This window comes from Trichomycterus rosablanca, chromosome 20, assembly GCF_030014385.1.
Source record: "Trichomycterus rosablanca isolate fTriRos1 chromosome 20, fTriRos1.hap1, whole genome shotgun sequence".
Lineage (NCBI taxonomy): Eukaryota > Metazoa > Chordata > Actinopteri > Siluriformes > Trichomycteridae > Trichomycterus > Trichomycterus rosablanca.
The window spans coordinates 4,609,626-4,632,531 of record NC_086007.1 but is presented as its reverse complement, the minus strand read 5'-3'; the positions used below and the strand labels follow the sequence as shown (position 1 = coordinate 4,632,531).

Below are 22,906 nucleotides of genomic sequence, written 5' to 3'. Positions count from 1 at the left end.
GGACGTGCACGTCTGACTTCAAACATTTTAGCATTTCGTTTTATTAAGTATTTTGTCAGTTATAAAAAGACAAATATACATCTATCAATCTGGGTAGCATTAATATTTTATTTGTCAGTAACTGTATGTCCATTTTCTGTAAATAACATATTGCAGCTTTAAGCATTTATTAATTAATTACATTATTTATTTATTTATATATTTATTTATTTATTTATTTTACTAACACAATACGGTCAAGGTTAAACTTGTATTTCTATTTCTAAATTTCTAGTAAACATGTTTTGATAACGGCATGTATAATTAACTGTAGACGATTGGTGTGCTGAAAGCAAACCCAGTTAATCCTTTCAAGCAAAATGATGCTAAATTGTGTTCACATGCATTAATAAAAGGTCACCAGACAATTATTGTCTAAAAAATTAAAGAAATGTAAATATTGTCGTTTAAACAACATGAGTAAATATTTAAGAATAAAACGTATAAAATATAATATATTTAAATATATTTTAATATTAAAATATTTTCGTGATCACCACAAATGCAGGTCTGAATCACAAGCAACACACAAATCCTGTCTTTGTTTTTATTCACGTTTTCAAAATAAATTCAGAGACAGAAATGTTAAAAAAAAAATCAAATCACAATGTTATATTCCAGTGTATTTCAAGTGCATTGTTTTCAGGTATATTTTCTCATATTTATATATATAATATTTTCATTTTCAGCTTTTCTCACGTATAAGCAAAAAAGTACTACAATTGTGGAATATTGTTTAAATAAGAATTCAAGTATTCTTATGGAATGTTTAAAACATGTAACATGGTACCACCAAAATGTAAACTCTCAAAAATTTTAACTTGGCATGAAAATAATTTACTTATCAGTGATGCAGGTATTTAGTTTCATTTCAGCTTAGAAAGAAATCCAGGTGAATGTGAATACAAATAAAATCAGGTGGATTTTTTACGTGTCACAGAACAACATTCACAAAATTTAGACCAGCGGACTCACAGTCTACAAATGTGTGTATTTACAGTATAAAATGTACACGTTTGTCTAAGTTTGCCACAAAAAGAAAAGAAAAAAAAGTGATAAAAGACGCTGTTAGAATGTTTAGGCCTCTGAGCAACACTTAATACTAAACATTGTTATTTTAGTTTGTATTTTTCTGTAAGGCTCATGTTTATATATAAAAAACGTTTTAGACGCCAATATTTAAAATAATTTCCATAAGGATGTTTACAAGTGGATAGAATAAGATTAGATTTTTATTACGTGTTGTTTCTTTATTTACAACCCTTGTATTCTTCTAGTAGGCCTATGATGATGTACAGGTTTGTCAAATGTCTTTTTTCCCCCAAAACGTCTATAAACGTTTTATTTTAAATAGTAGTGTTGCAGGTTTAAAAAAAATGATATTTGTAATTTTATGATCTGAATTTTCTTCAATTATATTCAAAATAATTTAAGACATTTTACAAGAAAGTATGATGAGATTTGTCGGATCGTAACCGCTCTTTTAGCTACAAAACACTGATAAATAAAACAAAACAATTATATTAATGTTCAAAATGTTGCCTGTTAGCAACAGAACCGGTCCTTTGTGGCCTATAAAAAGTATTTTAGACAGGCTCATCTAAAATATATTTATAAACACATTTCACTGGAAGGTTGAATTAGATTTACCAGCAGTGAGGGATTATTTGTGTCCAGTCCACTCAGGCCTGAACATGCCAAACCCGACTTTTGAGTTTCTTTTTGCGCAGTACATGTGGCTCTAATTTCTCGGGTCTCTGCTTTACCTCAAAGCTTTTCCAGACTTTTAGGATTGGTCAGGATCTCCCTGGCGAGTCTCCAAGTCTGCTTGGCGGCATTCTCCAAAGCCGAGTGAGGTTTGCCCTGGAACTGGTCAAGGTTGGGCAAGAAGTAGTGCGGGCACCGGCGGCACTGCAAACACGAGATGAGCTGCAGAAGGATGCCGTTCAGTCGGTCACCCAGACAGTTCTCGTCCCAGTCTGATTCCCGTGGGTGCTTTTCACACTCGTAGGAAACCAAAGTCTTCATGTGGTAGTTGTTGAGAGGCTGGCCGGGCAGTTCGAGGTGGCGGTCGCGCAGTGTCTTGAGCAGCGAGAGGCATTTTTTTCTGCATCCGCCCAGCAGCAGGCGGTTCTCGGCTTCGGCAAACTGTAGCACCCAGGCGTCGCTTTCGGCCGAGCTCTGCTTGCCGTTGAGCGAGTAGCATTCCTTGGAGAGCAAGTTGAACCCTTCAGCCTTGACCTCGGCTACTCGGTTTGGCCCGGGCCATGGGATGTGAGGTAGGGGCCAGTGCGCTGCGCTGCGCGGCCAGATGCCTGTGCACTTGAACGCTGGGGTGATCTGCACCACATAGCGGTCTCGAATGCGCAGCTTCACCTCGCTCGTATCAGCCACCATTTTCACCGAGTCCCGATAGCTGCACTTGTCCACGGCTTGCGCCACCAGGGTCTGGAAACGGGAGCGGATCTTACGCGCAGACAGGTAACCTGAGGCTGTAATGAACTCCACCCAGAGAGACATGCTGCGCTTGCGGCCGTCGCTGAGCTTTAAGACGGCGCAGCCGGGCAGTGAGCCGTCATCCACGAAATTAAAGACGCCCATCTGATTGAGGTAAAGGACCACCTCAAACTCGGTTGGAGAGACCACCTCGAGGCCCTCGAACCGGTTATCAAGCTCAGTGAGGGAGCTGATAAAGCGCGGTTCTTGCACCTCGACCTCTTTCAGGACATCCGAGACCACCTTGCAGACTTCGCGGATGGACTTGGCGATGGCCGCCTTGCGCGCCTGACACTTCTCATTGTAGTATTTGTTCAGGTGGTAGACGAGCTTTGCCTGTGCGGCGATCATGTTAGGGCACAGGTCCGGGTTATACACCGGAGGCTCGCAGTAACCCGAGGGATCCAACGCGGCTGTTTGCACGGGAGCCAATGCTAGACAAGAAACGGGACCTATTTAGAAGAAAAAAAGTTTCTTAATTAAAAAAAGAAAAATGCTTGTTTTTGGTGCTTAACGCACCTCCCCGCACTGATACCTAAATCATCCGACTCGTCCTGCTGCAGGTACAAATAAAAAAGTAAGTCCTCAGTAGTGATCAAAAGTCCATCCGTATTGCGCACACACACATTCACACCGCGCGCATCCTGCCCGAGTTCCTCGCGTGTCGGAAAGTATTCGGTACCCGTGTTTGTGTAACTCTATGTAACTATGTGTGTGTTTAGTTGTGTGTATATCCTCGCTTTGCCAGTGTCGTCGGTGTGTTTCAGGTCTCGGCACGCGCTCCAGTGAAATTATAACGGGAGGGGTTTTTGCGCGCAGCCAATGGCTGCCCGGTGCGTCACCGCTTTCGGTTTTTTATGGACAGCGGATTAAATCTTGGGCTTTTATATATCAGACTAAATCTAAACGAGACTTCAGGAGAAGGCACACCTATAGGCTTCACTTTGGGCAGAGAAAAAAGAGCAGGTTTATTTGTATTTTTTTTATGTTATTCGTGCATATATAATCTTAGATTTTTTTTTACTAGCTATTACTAATATTATTATTATTATTATTATTTACTATTATTTTTGCATTGTATTATACATAATATTTGCATTGTATTATTGTTCTATACATAATATACAGCATTATTTATAATATATATAATCTTTGATTGACGCTATTATTTATTTATATATTTTGTACTATTATTTTTGCATTGTATTAACAATAAGTATAGTTTTTTTTTTGGTGAAGTGTGCTCGTTTGTCAATAATAGGCAATTCAATTTATACATGGTTTATTTTGCTGTTTTTTTTTATTTATTATTTTGTACTTTTAAGTCGCGCAAGTTGTTTTCATGAAGCGATGTTCAAATAAAACAGCATATTTAATACTGTGGTTAACCGTGGTGATCATAATTCTAAAAGCGCGCATAATAGGCCATTATAGTGAATGGATTTTCGTTTATTAAAAATGATTCATTTTGTGTGTTTTAGTATTACGTTATTTTAATTTAAACATGTATTAGTTTTAGTTTTATTTTATTTAAATGTGTAATGTAAAATTTGCTTCGGCTCATGTATATTATGAATCAAATTTCTGTACTTTAGTAATCTGTAGATTAAAACACATTTCGTGTTTATGTAGACGTGGGTAGAGGAAGAGTTGGAAGCTTTAAATCCTGGCGTTTATGTTTCGTTCAGAAATACTCCAGATTTGTAATTTTCTCTTAATTAAACAGCCTGTAAATAACAGTGGCACTATTTTCTGTATTAACGAGCTGAAGCGCGGAGGCGGCGGGATGATGCGCTCACACACCGCGGAGAGAATCACACCGATTATACAGGAGGAGATCAGGTCTGTTTAGAGGAGGACGATGTTCGATGTGATGGAGAGTAAAAGAGACTTTGTTTATATTCATGTTAATAATAAATTAACAAATGTAAGCAGTAATTTAAGCAGTAAAACCCATAAAATAATATCAGTTTAAAGAACTAATCAGTAGTAGTTATATCATTTTAGAGAAGCGCATAACAAACCTCTTGACGCATCGTTTTCTTTATTTTTAAAACGTTTTTATTTATTTATTTTTACATTTTATTATGTAATATATCTTAATATATCATTACAGTTTATTATAACTTGATCTGATAAATCTGGTTACATTTTTCGTCGTCTTCGTGTTATTCATTTTATTTGTATTTGTATTTTTATTATTATTATTTTTCTTATTATTTCGAAATGTTGTCATTATTATTTACCACTGTTAATACAATATAATGTAACTAAATGTAAAATACTAAGTACTACCCTATTTAATAAAACAGTAAATGCTATAAATTAAGATGTTAGGAGTATACTCGATTATTACTGAATATAGTGGCTACTAGAGATAATAATAATAATAATAATAATAATACTAATCATTATTATTATTATTATTATTGTTCTTTTTGTAATATTATAAGGTAATCACAAAAAATAATTACTACAACTATTGAATATAACGATACTGCTGCTAATACTGAAATTAAGAAAAAATATATACAGTGTATCACAAAAGTGAGTACACCCCTCACATTTCTGCAGATATTTAAGTATATCTTTTCATGGGACAACACTGACAAAATGACACTTTGACACAATGAAAAGTAGTCTGTGTGCAGCTTATATAACAGTGTAAATTTATTCTTCCCTCAAAATAACTCAATATACAGCCATTAATGTCTAAACCACCGGCAACAAAAGTGAGTACACCCCTAAGAGACTACACCCCTAAATGTCCAAATTGAGCACTGCTTGTCATTTTCCCTCCAAAATGTCATGTGACTCGTTAGTGTTACTAGGTCTCAGGTGTGCATAGGGAGCAGGTGTGTTCAATTTAGTAGTACAGCTCTCACACTCTCTCATACTGGTCACTGAAAGTTCCAACATGGCACCTCATGGCAAAGAACTCTCTGAGGATCCTAAAAGACGAATTGTTGCGCTACATGAAGATGGCCAAGGCTACAAGAAGATTGCCAACACCCTGAAACTAGGCTGCAGCACAGTGGCCAAGATCATCCAGTGTTTTAAAAGAGCAGGGTCCACTCAGAACAGACCTCGCGTTGGTCGTCCAAAGAAGCTGAGTGCACGTGCTCAGCGTCACATCCAACTGCTGTCTTTGAAAGATAGGCGCAGGAGTGCTGTCAGCATTGCTGCAGAGATTGAAAAGGTGGGGGGTCAGCCTGTCAGTGCTCAGACCATACGCCGCACACTACATCAAATTGGTCTGCATGGCTGTCACCCCAGAAGGAAGCCTCTTCTGAAGTCTCTACACAAGAAAGCCCGCAAACAGTTTGCTGAAGACATGTCAACAAAGGACATGGATTACTGGAACCATGTCCTATGGTCTGATGAGACCAAGATTCATTTGTTTGGTTCAGATGGTCTCAAGCATGTGTGGCGGCAATCAGGTGAGGAGTACAAAGATAAGTGTGTCATGCCTACAGTCAAGCATGGTGGTGGGAATGCCATGGTCTGGGGCTGCATGAGTGCAGCAGGTGTTGGGGAGTTACATTTCATTGAGGGACACATGAACTCCAATATGTACTGTGAAATACTGAAGCAGAGCATGATCCCCTCCCTCTGGAAACTGGGTCGCAGGGCAGTGTTCCAGCATGATAATGACCCCAAACACACCTCTAAGACGACCACTGCTTTATTGAAGAGGCTGAGGGTAAAGGTGATGGACTGGCCAAGCATGTCTCCAGACCTAAACCCAATAGAACATCTTTGGTGCATCCTCAAGCGGAAGGTGGAGGAGCGCAAAGTCTCGAATATCCGCCAGCTCCGTGATGTCGTCATGGAGGAGTGGAAAAGCATTACAGTGGCAACCTGTGAAGCTCTGGTAAACTCCATGCCCAGGAGAGTTAAGGCAGTTCTGGGAAACAATGATGGCCACACAAAATATTGACACTTCAGGAACTTTCACTAAGGGGTGTACTCACTTTTGTTGCCGGTGGTTTAGACATTAATGACTGTATATTGAGTTATTTTGAGGGAAGAATAAATTTACACTGTTATATAAGCTGCACACAGACTACTTTTCATTGTGTCAAAGTGTCATTTTGTCAGTGTTGTCCCATGAAAAGATATACTTAAATATCTGCAGAAATGTGAGGGGTGTACTCACTTTTGTGATACACTGTACACTACAAAAATAATGAAATGCTAACCACTACAAACACTCAGCAGAATAAAATACTAAACACAATAAGATGTGAATAGTAGCACATTTACTAAACATTACAAAACACTAACAACAACTATGTCTACTGAATAAAAGACTTAATCCTTCTAACATAATTCATTATTGCTGCTTAATGCAGTAAAACACCAATGTCTTATATACAGTACTCTTACATATAGTATTTTTAAATACAGTATTTAGTTCATTATATATTTGCAGTTGTAGCTGTTCCTGATGTTTTATTACTGCTAAATTTGGCAGATTTCGGCTGTAACTGAATTAGTTTTGGATATTTTAAGGCCATTCAGTTGGTTAATTCAGGTTATGTGCAAAACACACACACACACACACGCGCACACACACACACACACACACACACACACTAAGCTGAAGTCAGCTGCAGCATCAGGCAGTGCTCAGTTGAACCCGTCTCACTCTTTAAAGGATGACGGAGTGTGTGTGTGTGTGTGTGTGTGTGTGTGTTTTGGTGGGCTTTTTGAAGGAAAGCTTAAGGTTGGATGGAAATATATTCAGTGTTTCCCCTCCACACTGCCTCTCTGGATAAACACACTAAATAAACTAACAGTGGTTAATAAAATGTCTGCTGAATTTTGTACGCCAATATTCTAAATAAATAGTTACTTTTGGGTGGCATCTTGATGCAACGTACTGTTCAGTAACAGGTTCCATACTTTCCTCCGGTTACTATTGTGTGGAGTTTGACATGTTCTTTCATTGTCCACAGGTACTCTCTTTTAATCCTAGATGCACAAACATGCCAGTAGGTTACCTGCCCACTCAAATTACCCCCTATATTCTCAGAAATTAAATTACTAGAAGCTAGAAGTACATGTTGTTACTGGGGTGGTACCTTTAGGGTTGAAGTTTTGTATTTTCAGTTTGATATTCCCAGAAGGTACAAGGTGGCTCAGCGATAAAGTATGCATCCAGATCTCAGCAGTGGTGGGTAAGCGAAATAGACCGCCACCTAAGCGTGTGATGGACCAGACAGTGTAGATAAACAATATACACTAGTATAATATATAATAACAACATAATAATCCTTCCAACTTGAAGTTCTCAGTTGCGGGTCAGACCCCTTCATCCAGCAGCATTAGAGTCAGACTTCACATGTGCTCTCAACTAAATAAGCACAAATGTCCATGTACACACTCCAAATTCCAGAAGAGTGAAAGCAAGTCCATGTTAATGCTCATGGTTGGAGATAGCACACATCCAAACACCTCTTGCATTGATTTTTAAAAACAGGGAGATGAGCAAATCACCATTATGTCTTGAACATGTGGGGCGAGTGTGGAGTTAAGACACTGTAGTGGGTTGGGCTCTTACTGTAGTTTACTTAGCACAGTCCAGCTTGAGGATTACCTCAACCATAATTAATAGCTCTGCTGTTATTGGACCAAGATCAGGCATTTAGGCCATATGGTAAAGCAATATGTATAACAGGTGATTATAGAGTTACTAATGGAATATTTGCGTGTGAATCAGAATAGAGTGTCTCAACCTTTTTTATTGATTTATCTATTTATTTTATCAATCAAATGTACGCTATGCATTTATTTATTAATGTATAAAAGACTAATAATTAACACACACATAACACACATTATTAACACACAATTACACAGTGAAATAGATTTGTGCTCAATGGTCCACCCCAAAACAAATGCTGTAAAAGGAATCGGTCTTTGATGTACTAGATTATTTTATTAAGCATGATAGAATGTACCACCAACATTTCCCAGAATTCCTTTATGTTCTCACACCAAGCACACCCTATACTTGTCCTATACTAAGCCAGCATGGTGATTCTCAAGTGTTGTGTTTGTCCTCTGCTTAAGATAGTCAAAAAGCTAAGATTGATTTGTTTTTCTTGCCATTTTTCCTCTGAAATTTCCTCCTTATATGTCTTTAAGGTATTTTTTTTCTCTTTTAAAGGATTTTCATGTGTGCTTTTGAGTGCAATTCTCCAGTAATGCATTGTTATAAGTGCTCCTGCTTCTGTTTTGTGGCAGCTGCAGCAGTTTGCCAGGGGTGATGGGAAAGTAATTTAGACCTAAATATGCATAAATATCAGTGTCATAAAACTTATATTTAAGTATGTGTCTAATTTTTTATGAAAAGTTTCAGCATTGATGATGCCGAAGCCTTCATTGTCTAGGAGTTGAAGATAAGCACAACTGAGTTTTGTGGCTAGCCTTTGCCCTTTTAGATTGGTCCCACTGCTGTGGGTGGAAACGAGCAATTATAAAATTGGGAAAATGCTGTGGACATGTATTAAACCCATTATTAAACATATTATTATTAAACTCATTATTATTATTATTATTATTAGTAATAGTAGTAGTAGTAGTAGTAGTAGTATTACATTGCTTATAGCTGCTTTAAATGAAAGAAAACTGTAAGTTGAGTCAAAAAGCAATTGAGTTCCTGGTGTTTGCCGATGTTTGTCTCAGTATTTCTCAGTTTCTGGCCACATTTCACTGGGATTAAGCTCGGCTAATCTGTAGCATGTGCTGTGGGTCAGCGGCCTCTATGCGGGCTCTTGGTTTGAAGAAGCTCAGCCCCATGTTTAACTTGTGATTGTTAAAAGAAGCATTTCTTGTGTGTTTTTACTAGTTATAATTCATCTGAAGACCTGAATCATGAGCACTTCATCAAGGCATAGTTTCTCCATTTTTATGTCATTGTTGAAGCAGTTTACCAAATCCATGCACGCCATCAAATCGTCCGTGGCTTATAACTCATTCTTATGAGCTTTCAAATCTGACCTAGGGCACTTCAGCTCTCCCTTGACCTCTCGTCTCCTTTTTATGTCTTTGTAACCTCACTCAGTGTGTGTCTTCATTCCTAAAGAGCGCCATCTTACCATCTTGCTGTTTTGCCCTCAGTACTGGAGCCATTTCTGACTCAGTGAATGGGACGTGTGATAGTGTAAATCAATATAATGCGTCCGGTTAGAGTCCATGTTGAACCAGCGTATGACCGAGGACACGTTTAGCCTGCTGAAGGCCCCTTTGTTTTCCAGTTTCCTCCCCAGTGATCTCTTCATTTTTCTTCTGCCCCTCTCTCCTCTCGTCCTGATGATCCTGCTGTCAGGACATTTCTCCAGCCCGGTAATGGGCCTTGTCAAACATCCCAAAATGGCATGTGACACCACACTTAACTGTCCCACAAGAACCATTAAACAGTGTTAAAATGACCTCAAGTTGTAATAGGAAATCTGATACCTTTTTGCTTTTCTCTCTTAAGCCTCTATAAGGAAAAAAAAACCTTTAAAACAAATCTATTAATTTAAGTAATGAGTGATTTAAATGTTTTATTTATGTTGATGATTGAATTAGATGTACAAGTGTGAGTCCCAGAAATTTAAACACTGTTAACACAGGGTCACGTTGTGTTGAACACCAACCATAAATAAATGACCCTAACCAATTTACTGCATCTTTTGAGAGGTCGGAGGAAACTAGAGTACTCAAAGGTACTACTACTACTTCTATTCAATAATTAAATGACAAATTTATTAATTAATTTAATAGTGTATAATATTGCACATGTTAGGTCAGTGTAGGTGGAAGCAACCTCCAAACATTAAACTCTGGATTTAATTATTGGCAAAACAAACAAAAAAAATTGGGTAAAATTAGCCCAAAATCACACATAAAAAAAAAAATGAGAGAAAGTGTGATCTTTGGATAAATGTTTGATCTTTTACCACCCTCCTTGCTGTGCGTGGGGCAAAATACACTTGTGTCCTTTTAGTTTGAATTTAGTGTCACCTCACATTTATACACATACAGTATATACTCCACTATATATACAGTATATGTGTGTGTGTGTGTGTGTGTGTGTGTGTGTGTGTGTATGTATATGTATGTATATATGTATATGTGTATATAGTGGTCAGACTGTATATATGTATATGACCTTTTTTGGAATATTGATTTCAACTTTAATGGAAGGTTAGATTTAAAATGTAAGGTATCAATTATATATTAAATATTTATTATATGTACTTATTATATCATTTATTTATTTACCCAGTATGAGATCAAGCATTTTTTGCAGAATAGGATGTTTTACTTATTTTTTCTGAGAGTGCCAATGATTCTGGAGATGACAGTATTTAGAACTATTAATTTGTTAATATAAACTTTTTTTTTTGTTAAAAAAGGAACATCATTACATAAGTTTCAATCAATGTTATTTAATGAGCTAATTTAAGATTCACACAGTGCTTTCCTCCCAGAACTATTTCAATACAGATTTAAATACTAAGCTTTAAAATCTGCTATGCACTAAAACCTATTCGCAGCTTTACAGCTGTCGTCCTTCCTTAATTGAAGTTAATAGTATTTTTTTCCATGTCTATGTTAATAATCCTATTATTCACTGACAAGAGGTCATTGTGGCTGTATTCCGTCATTACACAGCCATGGTTCTTTGTGCCCGGCTCATCGGGATTGTTTCTTTGTGCTCGGAAAGAACAGCAGAAATGGATCAGAGCCAAAGGATGCAGCTAGGTCAGTGCACAGATTATCAAGTGGATTTAATGGAGTGGCCTAGTGGAATATAAATCAGATTAAGGGCCTTGTCGTTTGAGACGAGCGATATTAGCGAGGAGCCTAGCGCTAGAACAGGACGTATTATGCGAGGCAGACACTTATTATGACATATCCTTCTCAACTAGCTGTTACTGGATAGCAGAATTGTCATTGAGCTTTTGAGGCCGAGGCGAATTCGGTTATTCCAGGCAATATGGCTGCACCACAGGACTCCCAGTTAATTTCCTTATGCCTCCCGCCTGTCAGCCCCCCTACCTTCTCAGCCTCAGTTCCAGTCTCTCCATTTGTTTTAGTTTCCATGCCGCATTAGCGACCTCCTCCCATGGGTGTTTGGTAGTCGAGGACAAAACAGCCCGAGGCGCACGTTTCCGAGGCCAGGGCCGTGTAAGCAGCAGCTAGCCGTGCTAAAGCCATATGTGTTTAAACCACCTCTATAAACCCCAACCCTGAAAACACAAATGAACTTTACTGTCTTTTAAGTGCCCACAAAAAGGGAGAGCAAGGGTATTCCGAAAAGAGTCGAGTGAATCACTTTGGTGTAATGGCTTTTTTTTTTTTTTACCACTTTAGTGCACAATGCTCAATGGTTTCCCTGATAAATGGCACTGGTGCATTATCATAGTTTTAATTTATCAATGAAGAAGGCTATTTTGCCAAGAAAAAAAATTTGATTGAAATATTTTAAATTAGAAGTGTCTTTAGTTTTAGCGTATCTGATGAAAGCTTTTTTATACCTCAAACTCTTCCTTTAGGAAGTGCACATCCAGTGCCAGCCCTCCCAACTCCTAGCGATTAATCTTAATGTCTACGAGAGACGGCTTGTGTCTAGAGGTTGCATCCGTAATCATTTGCCCACTGACCCGATGACACTCTACCGAAGCATCTTTACAACAGCCCCTCGTGGACAATGCCTTGATGCTTTTCAAATTAATAAGGAAACCCTGTTTTAAGCAGCACCGGCTCCAAACAGCTGGTTGCAAAGAAAGCAAAACAAAGGGGAAAAAAGAGCAAGAAAAAAGCTGCAGTCTTCCTCAGGTTGGGGGGCTTGGGTTGGGTTGGGTAATGAAATGCTGGAGCTTGAAGGCCATGATGAAATTAGGCCATGTAACCCAAATACGAGATGAAGGCTTCATAATTGCAAGTTCTCGAGATCTGAGGTGCCGGGTGCCAACTGTCGGAGCAGGGCTAATGATGACAAATGTCTCTCTATGCAGATTGCTTTTGGGGAGGAGCGGAAAGAGAGGGAACGGAGGTGAATGTGGAGGTGGAGGGAAGGAGGGAGAGGGAGCCAGTGAGCTGTAATAGTGAAAGTGAATCAGGATAGAAAAGATGCAGAGAACGAAAAAAGTATATAAAATAATAAGCAGATTTTTATGTTATTAGAAAAAAAACATAACAGCTCTAATTCTTTACTTAAAAACCCATTAAATATTATTACAGGTCTTCCCTTCTCTAAGGGTTTCTGTGGGACCAAAATACTTTTAAAGAGGTTCTACCTGGACCTTTTTCTATTGCAAAACATTTAAGGTTTTTCCCAAAGAGACAAAGCAAAACAGAGACACATCAAGCAAAAATGTTTTCATCCAGTTATATTTTTTCTAAAAGGCTTTGGTTAGCAATTCTAGGTAGAACCATTTCTATTTTTCGAAAGCATCCTCTTAAAATCATAAGATGTCCTTCAAATGCATCAAACTAAGAAACATTTTTTTGTACAGGGCTCTACATTAAGCTCTCTGTAGCTGATGACTTACAGAAAGGACACAAGATTAAAACTATGGCTATAAAAATATGAAACGGTTTCCATTGAATTTTATTTGCATAGTACTATAGGTCAAGTCACTCTGTTGATTAGTTAGACTGTCAAAAAATGTTTTCCGTACCAGAGGTCCCATAATTTATTTACAGCAGAGGAACCAAAGATATAAGTAGAACTATTTCTAGTTGGCTAGTCCTGTGTGTAAATCTAAATGTTCTTTATGAGCACAAACTGTCAGGCAGTGCAGGACTGGGCACTTACGATCCTAAAGCTATCCAGTTTGGTTTATATAGTCAAATGCAACAATGAACAAAATATTGTATAATAGTAGTACTTTTAGTAGTACTCTTTAACCTAGAAATAATGATCTGGACTTGCTTTTAATGTTTTAATAGTATTAATAGTAGTTTTATTTCTAATGATCAATAGTTCTAGTAGGAATGCACCAAACTTACTGTGTAAATGAAGGATATCAGTATCAATAGGTACATCAGTTTAAACTGGTATCACTGCACACACATATTTCTGCTTTAAAAGTTCTAAGTCTTTTAAAATTACTTTGTAAAAGTGGGCAACTAGGACCTTTTTTGCTGTAGGGTTCTACATAGAACAAACTAAATAACCTTCATTTTGGTAGACTGGATTGTGATAGATATTCATGTTATAGTGCTAAAATTATTAAGTTTTGATTGGAATTAATCTGTTATGTATATTAAACAAAACAAAAAAAACGTAATTATTTAGACCATAAGTCAATGTAAACAGAGAACCAGTGCTAGCTTTGCAATTAAAAGATCAGACTAGTAATCAGAAGGTCACAGTTTCAAGCCACTTCATTACCAGGGTGCCATATTTTTTGTATCGTATACAAATAAATCGTAAATATCGTAAATAAATAAATAATTCCCAGACAAACTGATCATGATCTGTATGCCTTTTTATTGGTATTAACTTATGACACCCCATTAAGGCATTAAAAAAGTGATACCAATAATGCAATAGTTTGAATAAAATGCAGCTCATACATGAAATCCATGCATTAGCAGTCTGCATTAGTGCTAGTACTATATCTCACCAGTAAAGCTTCCACATTTTACTACATTTAAGACACATTCCAGTCTGGCTGGCTTGCATATATTGCTTAAACATGATGTCTTGTGCACTCATAAATCAGTCTATGTTTATTGCGACCAGCAAGGTTGGCTAATAAAAGAGCAGAAACCTTTAGTGTTGCGAGGTCCCAGCTTTCACCAATTTGTTGCTTGAGTGGCTTTTTGAAAAGGATCTGGGTCACTACAGAGGGAGCCCCCTTTTTTGTTTGCCCTCGCCCCATCTGTGTCATCTGGTGGTCCTGTTTGAGAGGGGCGGCACTGGGACTGGGAGGGGTCTCTCCCTGGTGACTGGGGCCAGTTGTTTTATGGACTCACCAGAGTGGTGCAGGCAGTTCATAACTTGCCAGTTTCTTTGTTTTGGATGATGGGAGGACACATGGGAGGAGACAAGGCCATATTGACGTATATCATTTCCATTAGTAACATGGACAAGCCCCCATCCTACGCCTGTGCACTCTTTTTTACTGATGGTTGTTAGGCAAATTGCTACAATTTGCTTTGACTTTTTAAAGCAAATTATTAAAATAGTTATATCTAATTATATTATCTAACTATATTAACTTTAATTACATCTAAATGTTTAGATTTCTCTTTAAAGGCAGACCTGGTTTTTGATAGCAAGAAGAGTTTCCCCAAGGAAGTGGCATTTCACTCTAATAATGCACAGTAGTACATTGTGCCAATTTAAAACCTGACCCACACTGACCCCCATGCATGCTATATTCATGAATATTCACTGAACGTCTTGGTGTTATGGTTAGTGATTACAGCTGCCATAACCAGACCTGATATTTATTCCTCTTGATTGCGTTTGAGTGATGTTGAGAGACAGTTCCAGGGCCGCTGCTCTGGTTCGTATAAGGCTGCATCATACAGGCCTAGTGTCCAGCCGCTTATATTACACGCTCATTAACACCATATGAGCACTTTTGTGAGGCTGACGTGCAACCTCAATGAAGGTTTCAATGATCGATACCTTTAGGGTGGTTTTATGCCAGCGTGATTTTCAGAGCTTTTACATTTCACAGTGGTTAGAATTAATTGGTTTTTATTAATGGACTGCGCATGTGTGTATTTCTTAACAAGGAACTCTATTAAACTGTTTGTATTTGGATTTTTTTTCTGTTCTATTTTTTACCCCACTCTTTTTTTGCTCAACTGCTTTAAACCAGACTCACTGCTTAGCGTTTGGGCATTAAGTTCTTTCTACTCAATCTTTATTAATATGAAGTCAGGACTTGACTAGTCCACACTAAAACCTAAGTTTGGTTTATTTCCAGGCATTCTGATTTAAACCTACTTTTAATACTTACTATTATGGGTCATTGTACTGTAGCATCTCATATACACCACAGCTTCATCTTATGATCAGATGACTTTGGATTCCCTATTATTTTCTAATAGAAAGTAGATTTTTATAGAGCTCAAAATTCACAAGTCCTTGTACAACAACGCACTCCACCATTATTACACTACCACAGCCATGCTTATATATGATCATATATTATCATAACTACATATAACTACATAACCACAGTTCTTGTTCCCAAGTATTCCCAAAGTATTTTTTTTCTTTAAATGAATCAAGATTTTTTTTAAGGTATTAAATTATGGCAGTGTTAATTTTAAAACTGTGATGTGATGTGATAGATGAGTAGGATGTACAGATTTACTATTATTATTATTAACATAGCTTAATTTGAGGTTATTATTATATATATTTTTTTCTGAACTCATTCAGTACAACAAATATACATTAAAAGAGGCAACTGGACAGTTCACCTGTCACAGCTTCTTTATGCCAAGTGCTCACCATAATCAAAATTCAGCAGCTGTGGATTTTATGAGAAACCAGCTGACAGCACTGGAGGAAACAAACCATGGGGCAGTATAGCTCAGGAACAGGCCTCAGGCTAGAAGAGGCGTCTAGATCACCAGCTACCAGCTTCAGCAGGTAGCATTATTGATTTAATTTGGTAAAATCAATTTTAAATTGATTGTTAAGAGTGATTAACATATTGTTTTGTTTAGGTAATAAACAAATAGGTCCAATTAAGCTGGAGATAATTTTTTTTTTTACTTTTTGTAGATTGGGGGTAAACCATTATTGAACCACTTACCACTTTCATTTTTGTTTTTTAATATAAATCTAGTACAGTGGTACATTGACACTCAACGTCAAGTGGTTCTGGGAGATGTTTTGGGAAACCTGTTAATGCGTTCCATGGTCCCGTAGAACTGCGTATATTTTAGGCTGATGTAAAATAATGGGGTTGTTTTTGACACTTATACACTAAATATAACACAAATATAATATAACAACACTGAAATACAATTAAAAAATAGTTAAAAATCAATCAAAAATACAGTAAAACCTGCTGTTTACCTTTACTTCTTTATTGTTTTCTTATGCTTCTTAATTAGTGGAGAGAACTTATAAGCAGTAATAATTAAGAGAGATTTAGTGTTTCTATGTTGTTCTTTTAATACATTAAGTCACATTATTATTATTATTATTTTTTTTTAACTATAAGTGTTAACCTGATTCTTACAATTTCTCAGAACCTTGAGCTGTAACACAAGTTTAAAAGTGAAACAGGTGAAAAATCCAGATAAACACAGATACATGTGGAGTTTTCAGAGTGAATCTGACAGTTGTTTCACCCAAATGTAGATTCGTCTCATGTTCGCTGAGCTGAGCTGAGCGCTGAGCAAAGCAGCAGTCACACGTTGAGTTTAAGGGAAACGTTGAGTTTAAGGGTACAGATTTCTCGATGAAGGCCGTTGAGTTTCAAAGATTTTGAGTTTAGGGGACGTTGAGTTACAAGGTACCACTGTACTTATATTAACCTCAGATATACACACACAATGACTTTTAACTTTAATGTGTTTATTAGCATAAATGGACATAAATTTAAAGTAAGAAATTAATAAGAAAATTAGTTGTTCAGACATAGTATTAAAAATATTGATTTATGTAAATAAAAAAGTTTTGACATTTACGCGGCAAATAATAAATTTATATTTTTGATAAATTATAGATTATGCTTATTATGTATAATGCATAATTATAAATATTATATATATACATTATAAATAACTGATGAGCATCTTTGTTTCTAAACACAAATCTCCCTCGATAAAAAGAAAGTGTGGAGATGCACGTTTAAAATGAGCACGAGCATTTAGACAAATCAGAACACTTTTGGGACATCATACTGAACAAAAGAGCTCTTTGCTCATGCTTTAGCTTGTCATGTTTAGAGAAAGGATAATTGTATGATCACAAGAACACCAAACCCACAGTAAATTTGGAAGGAGAGTATCTTGATATGGTGCTCCGTTTCTGGAAATGATAGTGGGACACTGCACGTCATCAAAGAAAGCATGAATACAGTGCTCTATCAGGACGTTCTATGATATCAGACTAAATCTGGATGTTTTTACTTGTATAAACATACATGTATACAACAATAAATCTATGATTATTTTTATGATCTGGGTGATCTTATGAGCTGGGTTCCACACAGCACCAAAGTTCTGAGTCTGTGTAGGTTTTTCTCCAGGCGGTTTGGTTTTCTCACACCTTTTAAAATTAGGCAGGGAGGAGGTTTTTGGCAGGGTTTGAACATGATTGGAGCCTGAGAGCAGGCAAAACGGGCGGCGTGTTGACACCCATCTGACGAAGCCGGATTAGCCGTTTACGAGGGCTTGAATATGATGGGTTGAGGCGAGGAGGCTCTTTCTGCGTAACTCCTGCACACTGTAATGAATGAATGAATGAATGACAGGAGAAGAGGAAGCTGCCAGTCGGCTGCCGCCGAGCTCCACGGTTTCCCTTGATCATGTTCGCCAGCTTTCCTCTCAACTCTTGTAGAAAAAGCTGCTTTTCCCTCGCTCTCTCTCTCGGCTCCTACAGCCTCATTTACACTTTTAAGACATTTTTGTTTCCGCATTTGCAAACCCCCCTCTCTTTTTCACCTCGTGAACCCACGCTTGCAAGTTTGTCTCCTTTCTTTGCTCTGTCTGAGCTTTTCTCTCTCTCTCTCTCTCTCTCTCTCTCTGGATTCTGAGTTTGCCTCGAGGCGACGAGCTAATTTCGGGTTCCATAATTGCACCGTGTTGTACACCTGCCTGCTATTAATTCTCCCCTGTCATTCATTCTCTGGCTTAATGAGATATTATTGTAATTGTTGTTATTATGGTGTTTGCCATAATTAAGGTGATTGATGTTGGTGCTTTGGGGAAGGTTTATTTTGGCACTTGACTGGACAAGGAAATGTTTGTTTTCTTGGATTGCTCATTCCTGTACAACATTTAAAGGAGTAGGGGTTTTTGCCTGGATTTTGACCAATCCATCGTAATTAAAAGAAAAAGCTTCCTCAAAAAAGCCTTGTTCTAAAACTATGGTTATTGTACCTACCTCTCTTACAATACCATCCTTTGCAAATCTTCAGCAAGTTTATATATACACTGATCAGCCATAACATTAAAACCACCTCATTGTTTCTACACTCACTGCCCATTTTATCAGCTCCACTTACCATATAGGAGCACTTTGTAGTTAAACAATCATTGTTTCCTGATGTAAAAGATTAATTAGAAGTATTTGGAACCTTACGCTGTATGAGCAAAAGTATTGAGGAATTTCTTGATAATTGAATTTATGTGTTTCAGCCACAGCAATTGCTAACAAGTGTAATAAATCATAGAGGAAATTACATGCTTCCAACTTTGCAGCAACAGTTTAGGGAAGGCCCTTTCCTGTTACAGCATGACTGTGTCCCTGTGCACAAAGCAAGCTCAAGTTAAAAAAAAAAAAAAAAACTCCAGAGCCCTGACCTTAGTTTTACTGAACAGCTATGGAATGAACTGGAACATCATGTAAGCACAAATTTCCACAGACATACTACAAAGTCTTGTGAGAAGCCTTCTCACAAATAAAGTTAATAATTAATTGTGGTAAATAGATAGATAGATGGATGGATGGATGGATGGATGGATGGATGGATGGATGGATGGATGGATAGATGGATAGATAGATAGATAGATAGATGGATGGATGGATGGATGGATGGATGGATGGATGGATGGATGGATGGATGGATAGATGGATAGATAGATAGATAGATAGATAGATAGATAGATAGATAGATAGATAGATAGATAGATAGATAGATAGATAGACGGCCCCTTTTGCTATCATATAATGAAACTAACTATTTCTTTAAGGGAGGAGAAACTCTGCAGCGTTTGATTCCACCGCTATTGTTTTGCTCTTCATGTGGATACAAAGAGAGTAAAGACGACAAGCCCCCAGTTCTCCTTCTGGCTTCTGCAATCCAATTAGGAGTTTAATAAGGGTCATATTAAGGGGTCTCCATGCTTGAATTTTCCTAATTCTGTGTGTTTATGCATGGCTTGCATTTTACCAGCTTTGTGAGGTCAGGCAGAATAGCATGAGAAGTGTTTTTCGATTTCCTGAAAGACTGTGTGCAATATTTGGGAGTCTGACTGTGTGTTGCTGCACCTTCTTTGCTCACCTGCTATAGTGCTGTAAGCTGTTATAATGGGCAGATGCCCCACGAGAGCTCATTATATTCCATATAAGACTCGTCTGGAACCGATGTGAAGCACAATTTCTCCTTCACCTCCATTTTTTTTTGTCTCTCTCTCACACACACACACACATGTATAAAAAAAATAAATAAATAAAAAAAATATATATATACTGTATATATATATATATATATATTTATATGCACCACCCCCACTAGGACATATTGTTCGAGCTGGTTCAGTATTCCTAGTGAAAATGAAATGCAGATGGTAAGCTAACTGATGTTAAGTATTGTTGGGAATCGTGAGCAGGAATGTGAACTTAGGGTGAATGCATATTTCCAAAACATGCGCTTAAACCCCGCTCTTGGATTTCTGTCGTCTAGAAGCGGTGCTTGAGCTCAGTCTCTTTAGAAGACGGGAAGCTCTTTTGTCTGCATTTTTCTCAGCCTGACAGCCGTTTAACGCCACACGACCTGCATCTGGAGTGGCACCGGCGTGGCACTCCAATCCTGTTAAACGCCGTGATCGCCATTTCTATGAGCGCTGGTCTGTTTGAAGCTGTTTTGGCATTCTGCTGGGGGAAGAGTTGCTCTTGCTTTTCACCTGGGCTTCATGCTGAGAGTTCGTCACACAACTCATGCTGTTAGTTAGCCAACGGCTGCACCTTATATAAAGGTGTTTTAACACCTGGTTGTATTTTAATGACTAAAAATGGTATTAAAATAAAGTGACCTCTATTCATCCGGTTTTCTGAGAGGGCTTCTTACAAGACTTTGAAGTATGTTTGTAGGAATAGGTGCCCATTCAGTCAAGCATTTGTATGGTTGGGCATTGATGTTGATGTTCCAGTTTATTCTAAATCTGTTATGTCAGTGCTGGGACAGGAAAGGGCCTTCCCTAAACTCATTCTTCATTCATTCATTTTCTTATCCGCTTATCCAGTTAGGGTCGCGGGGGGTGGTTGCTGGAGCCTATCCCAGCTTTTCAATGGGCGCAAGGCACGCAGTAACACGCCAGTCCATTGCATGGCAGACACACACACACACACCCATACACACACACACTCACTTATAGGGCAATTCAGTGTCTCCAATTAACCTGACTGCATGTTTTTGGACTGTGGGAGGAAGCCGGAGCTCCGGGAGGAAACCCACGCAGACACGGGGAGCATGCAAACCCCGCACAGAAAGGACCCGGACCGCCCCGCCTGGGGATCGAACCCAGGACCTTCTTGCTGTGAGGCGACAGTGCTACCCACCGAGCCAGCGTGTTGCCTCCTTTCCTAAACTGTTGCTGCAAAGTTGGATTCAACAATGCACCATAAAAGTTTAAAAAACAATTTTGGAAACCTTAAGTCCTATTTTTTATAGATTCTAATAATGTCCAAAATATTTATTGAATTTATTGAGTTAACCAATTACATTTTATGATATCAGCACTATTTTCCAGTGCTATTTCTGCTCTTATGATTCTTCATCCCAGCATCCCTCTTGGTCTTTTTTCCCCCTCTGAAAATCAATGAAACGCTTTATTGAGGCCCGTTCAATAGGATGAGAGAAGAAAGGGCCAAGCATAAAGCCTAATAGGTGCTTTAGTAATTCCTGGGTTTTCATAGCTTAATCTGTTCTGAAAAGCCCAGCCGAGGGAACGAGAGGCCTGCAAATGGCCCTCAGTGTTAATGTGATGTGACTTCTGTACAATAAGGGTGCTGGAGCTCCAGGAGTGCATTCCACTGAGCTACCTTCTCTTCATCCTTCTGGTAGCCTTTCGAACCGGCTGTTTAAATGTAACATAAAGCAGCGGGTATAAGCCTCACTGGTATTCTCTACCCATAATGCTTCTTTTAAAACTATTATTTCTCTAAGAGGAGAAGATATGAGGAGCTGAGCTTGAGTTCTCTTTTGTTGGGAGTCAGCGAGAGGTTCAGGACAATCAGGAGCACTGTTGTGTATTAAACACACTCATAACATGCCTCATTTCTCTTGTTTGGCCCATGTGAGAGAGTCGGTTTGCTGCTCTGGTTCCCAACATCCAAATATAATGCAGACTTACTCTGGATGTTTTATATAAATAGATTTCCACCTCAGTACACGCCACAAAACAATGCTATGGGTAACAAAGTAGGTTTAAATAAATATAAATTTATGCAAAACAGAATTAGGGAAGAAAGTTTTCATCTGGCCCAAAAAGCCAAACCAGTTAGAACTCATTTTATAGAGGACTTTGGCCCCCTGGTGGATGGAATTTCTGGGTCATGCTTGAATTTGTGTTATTTCATACAAATAAGTTTAACTTCATTGCAAAGTCCTTTGCATCCTTGCTTTATTTTTAGCAATAGTACCTTAAAAATCATTCATCCACCAACAATTGTACATACACCGACCAAGCATAACATTATGACCACTGCCAGTGAAGTGAATAACACTGATTATTTCTTCATCAAGGCACCTGTTAGTGGGTGGGATATATTAGGCAGCAAGTGAACATTTTATTCTCAAAGTTGATGTTAGAAGCAGGAAAAATGATCAAGCGTGAGAATTTGAGCGAGTTTGACGAGGGCCAAATTGTGATGGCTAGATGACTGGGTCAGAGCATCTCCAAAACTGCAGCTCTTGTGGACCGCGGTTGTCAGTGGTCAGCATCTATGAAAAGTGGTCCAAGGAGGGAAGAGTGGTAAACTGGCGACAGGGTCATGAGCGACCAAGGCTCATTGATGCACGTGGGCACGAAAGCTGGCCTGTGTGGCCCGATCCAACAGACGAGCTACTGCAGCTCAAATAGCTGAAGAAGTTAATGCTGGTTCTAATAGAAAGGTGTCAGAATACACAGAGCATCACAGTTTGTTGTGTATGGGGCAGCATAGTCGCAGACTAGTCAGTAAGGAAGGTGGTCATAATGTTATGCCTGATCAGTGTATTTACCAACAGTAGTTTACAGGCACACACTGCAATTGCAGGCTATTACATAAGATACATTATGTTTTTATCTATGCAAAAACAGTCTGGGGAAGACCCTTTTTCTGTTCATGCATGACTGTGGCCCTGTGCACAAACAAGGTTCGTTAATACATGGTTTGATTAGTATGGTGAGCCCAGATTTCACCCTTTATTAAACAACTGGAATGAATTTAAATATCAGT

The 22,906-nt window shown here is 38.2% G+C and overlaps 2 protein-coding genes across 3 annotated transcripts in view; one reads left to right on the top strand and one right to left on the bottom strand.

Annotated features, from left to right (window-relative positions):
* Positions 1-22,906, top strand: part of nbeab (neurobeachin b) — a 322,601-nt gene that overhangs the window by 206,493 nt on the left and 93,202 nt on the right. The gene's annotated exons all lie outside the window — the stretch shown is intronic.
* Positions 1,662-2,950, bottom strand: mab21l1 (mab-21-like 1). Its single transcript, XM_063016987.1, has one exon. It carries the CDS (start codon positions 2,884-2,886, stop codon positions 1,807-1,809), a length of 1,080 nt encoding a protein of 359 aa, XP_062873057.1. The 5' UTR covers positions 2,887-2,950; the 3' UTR covers positions 1,662-1,806.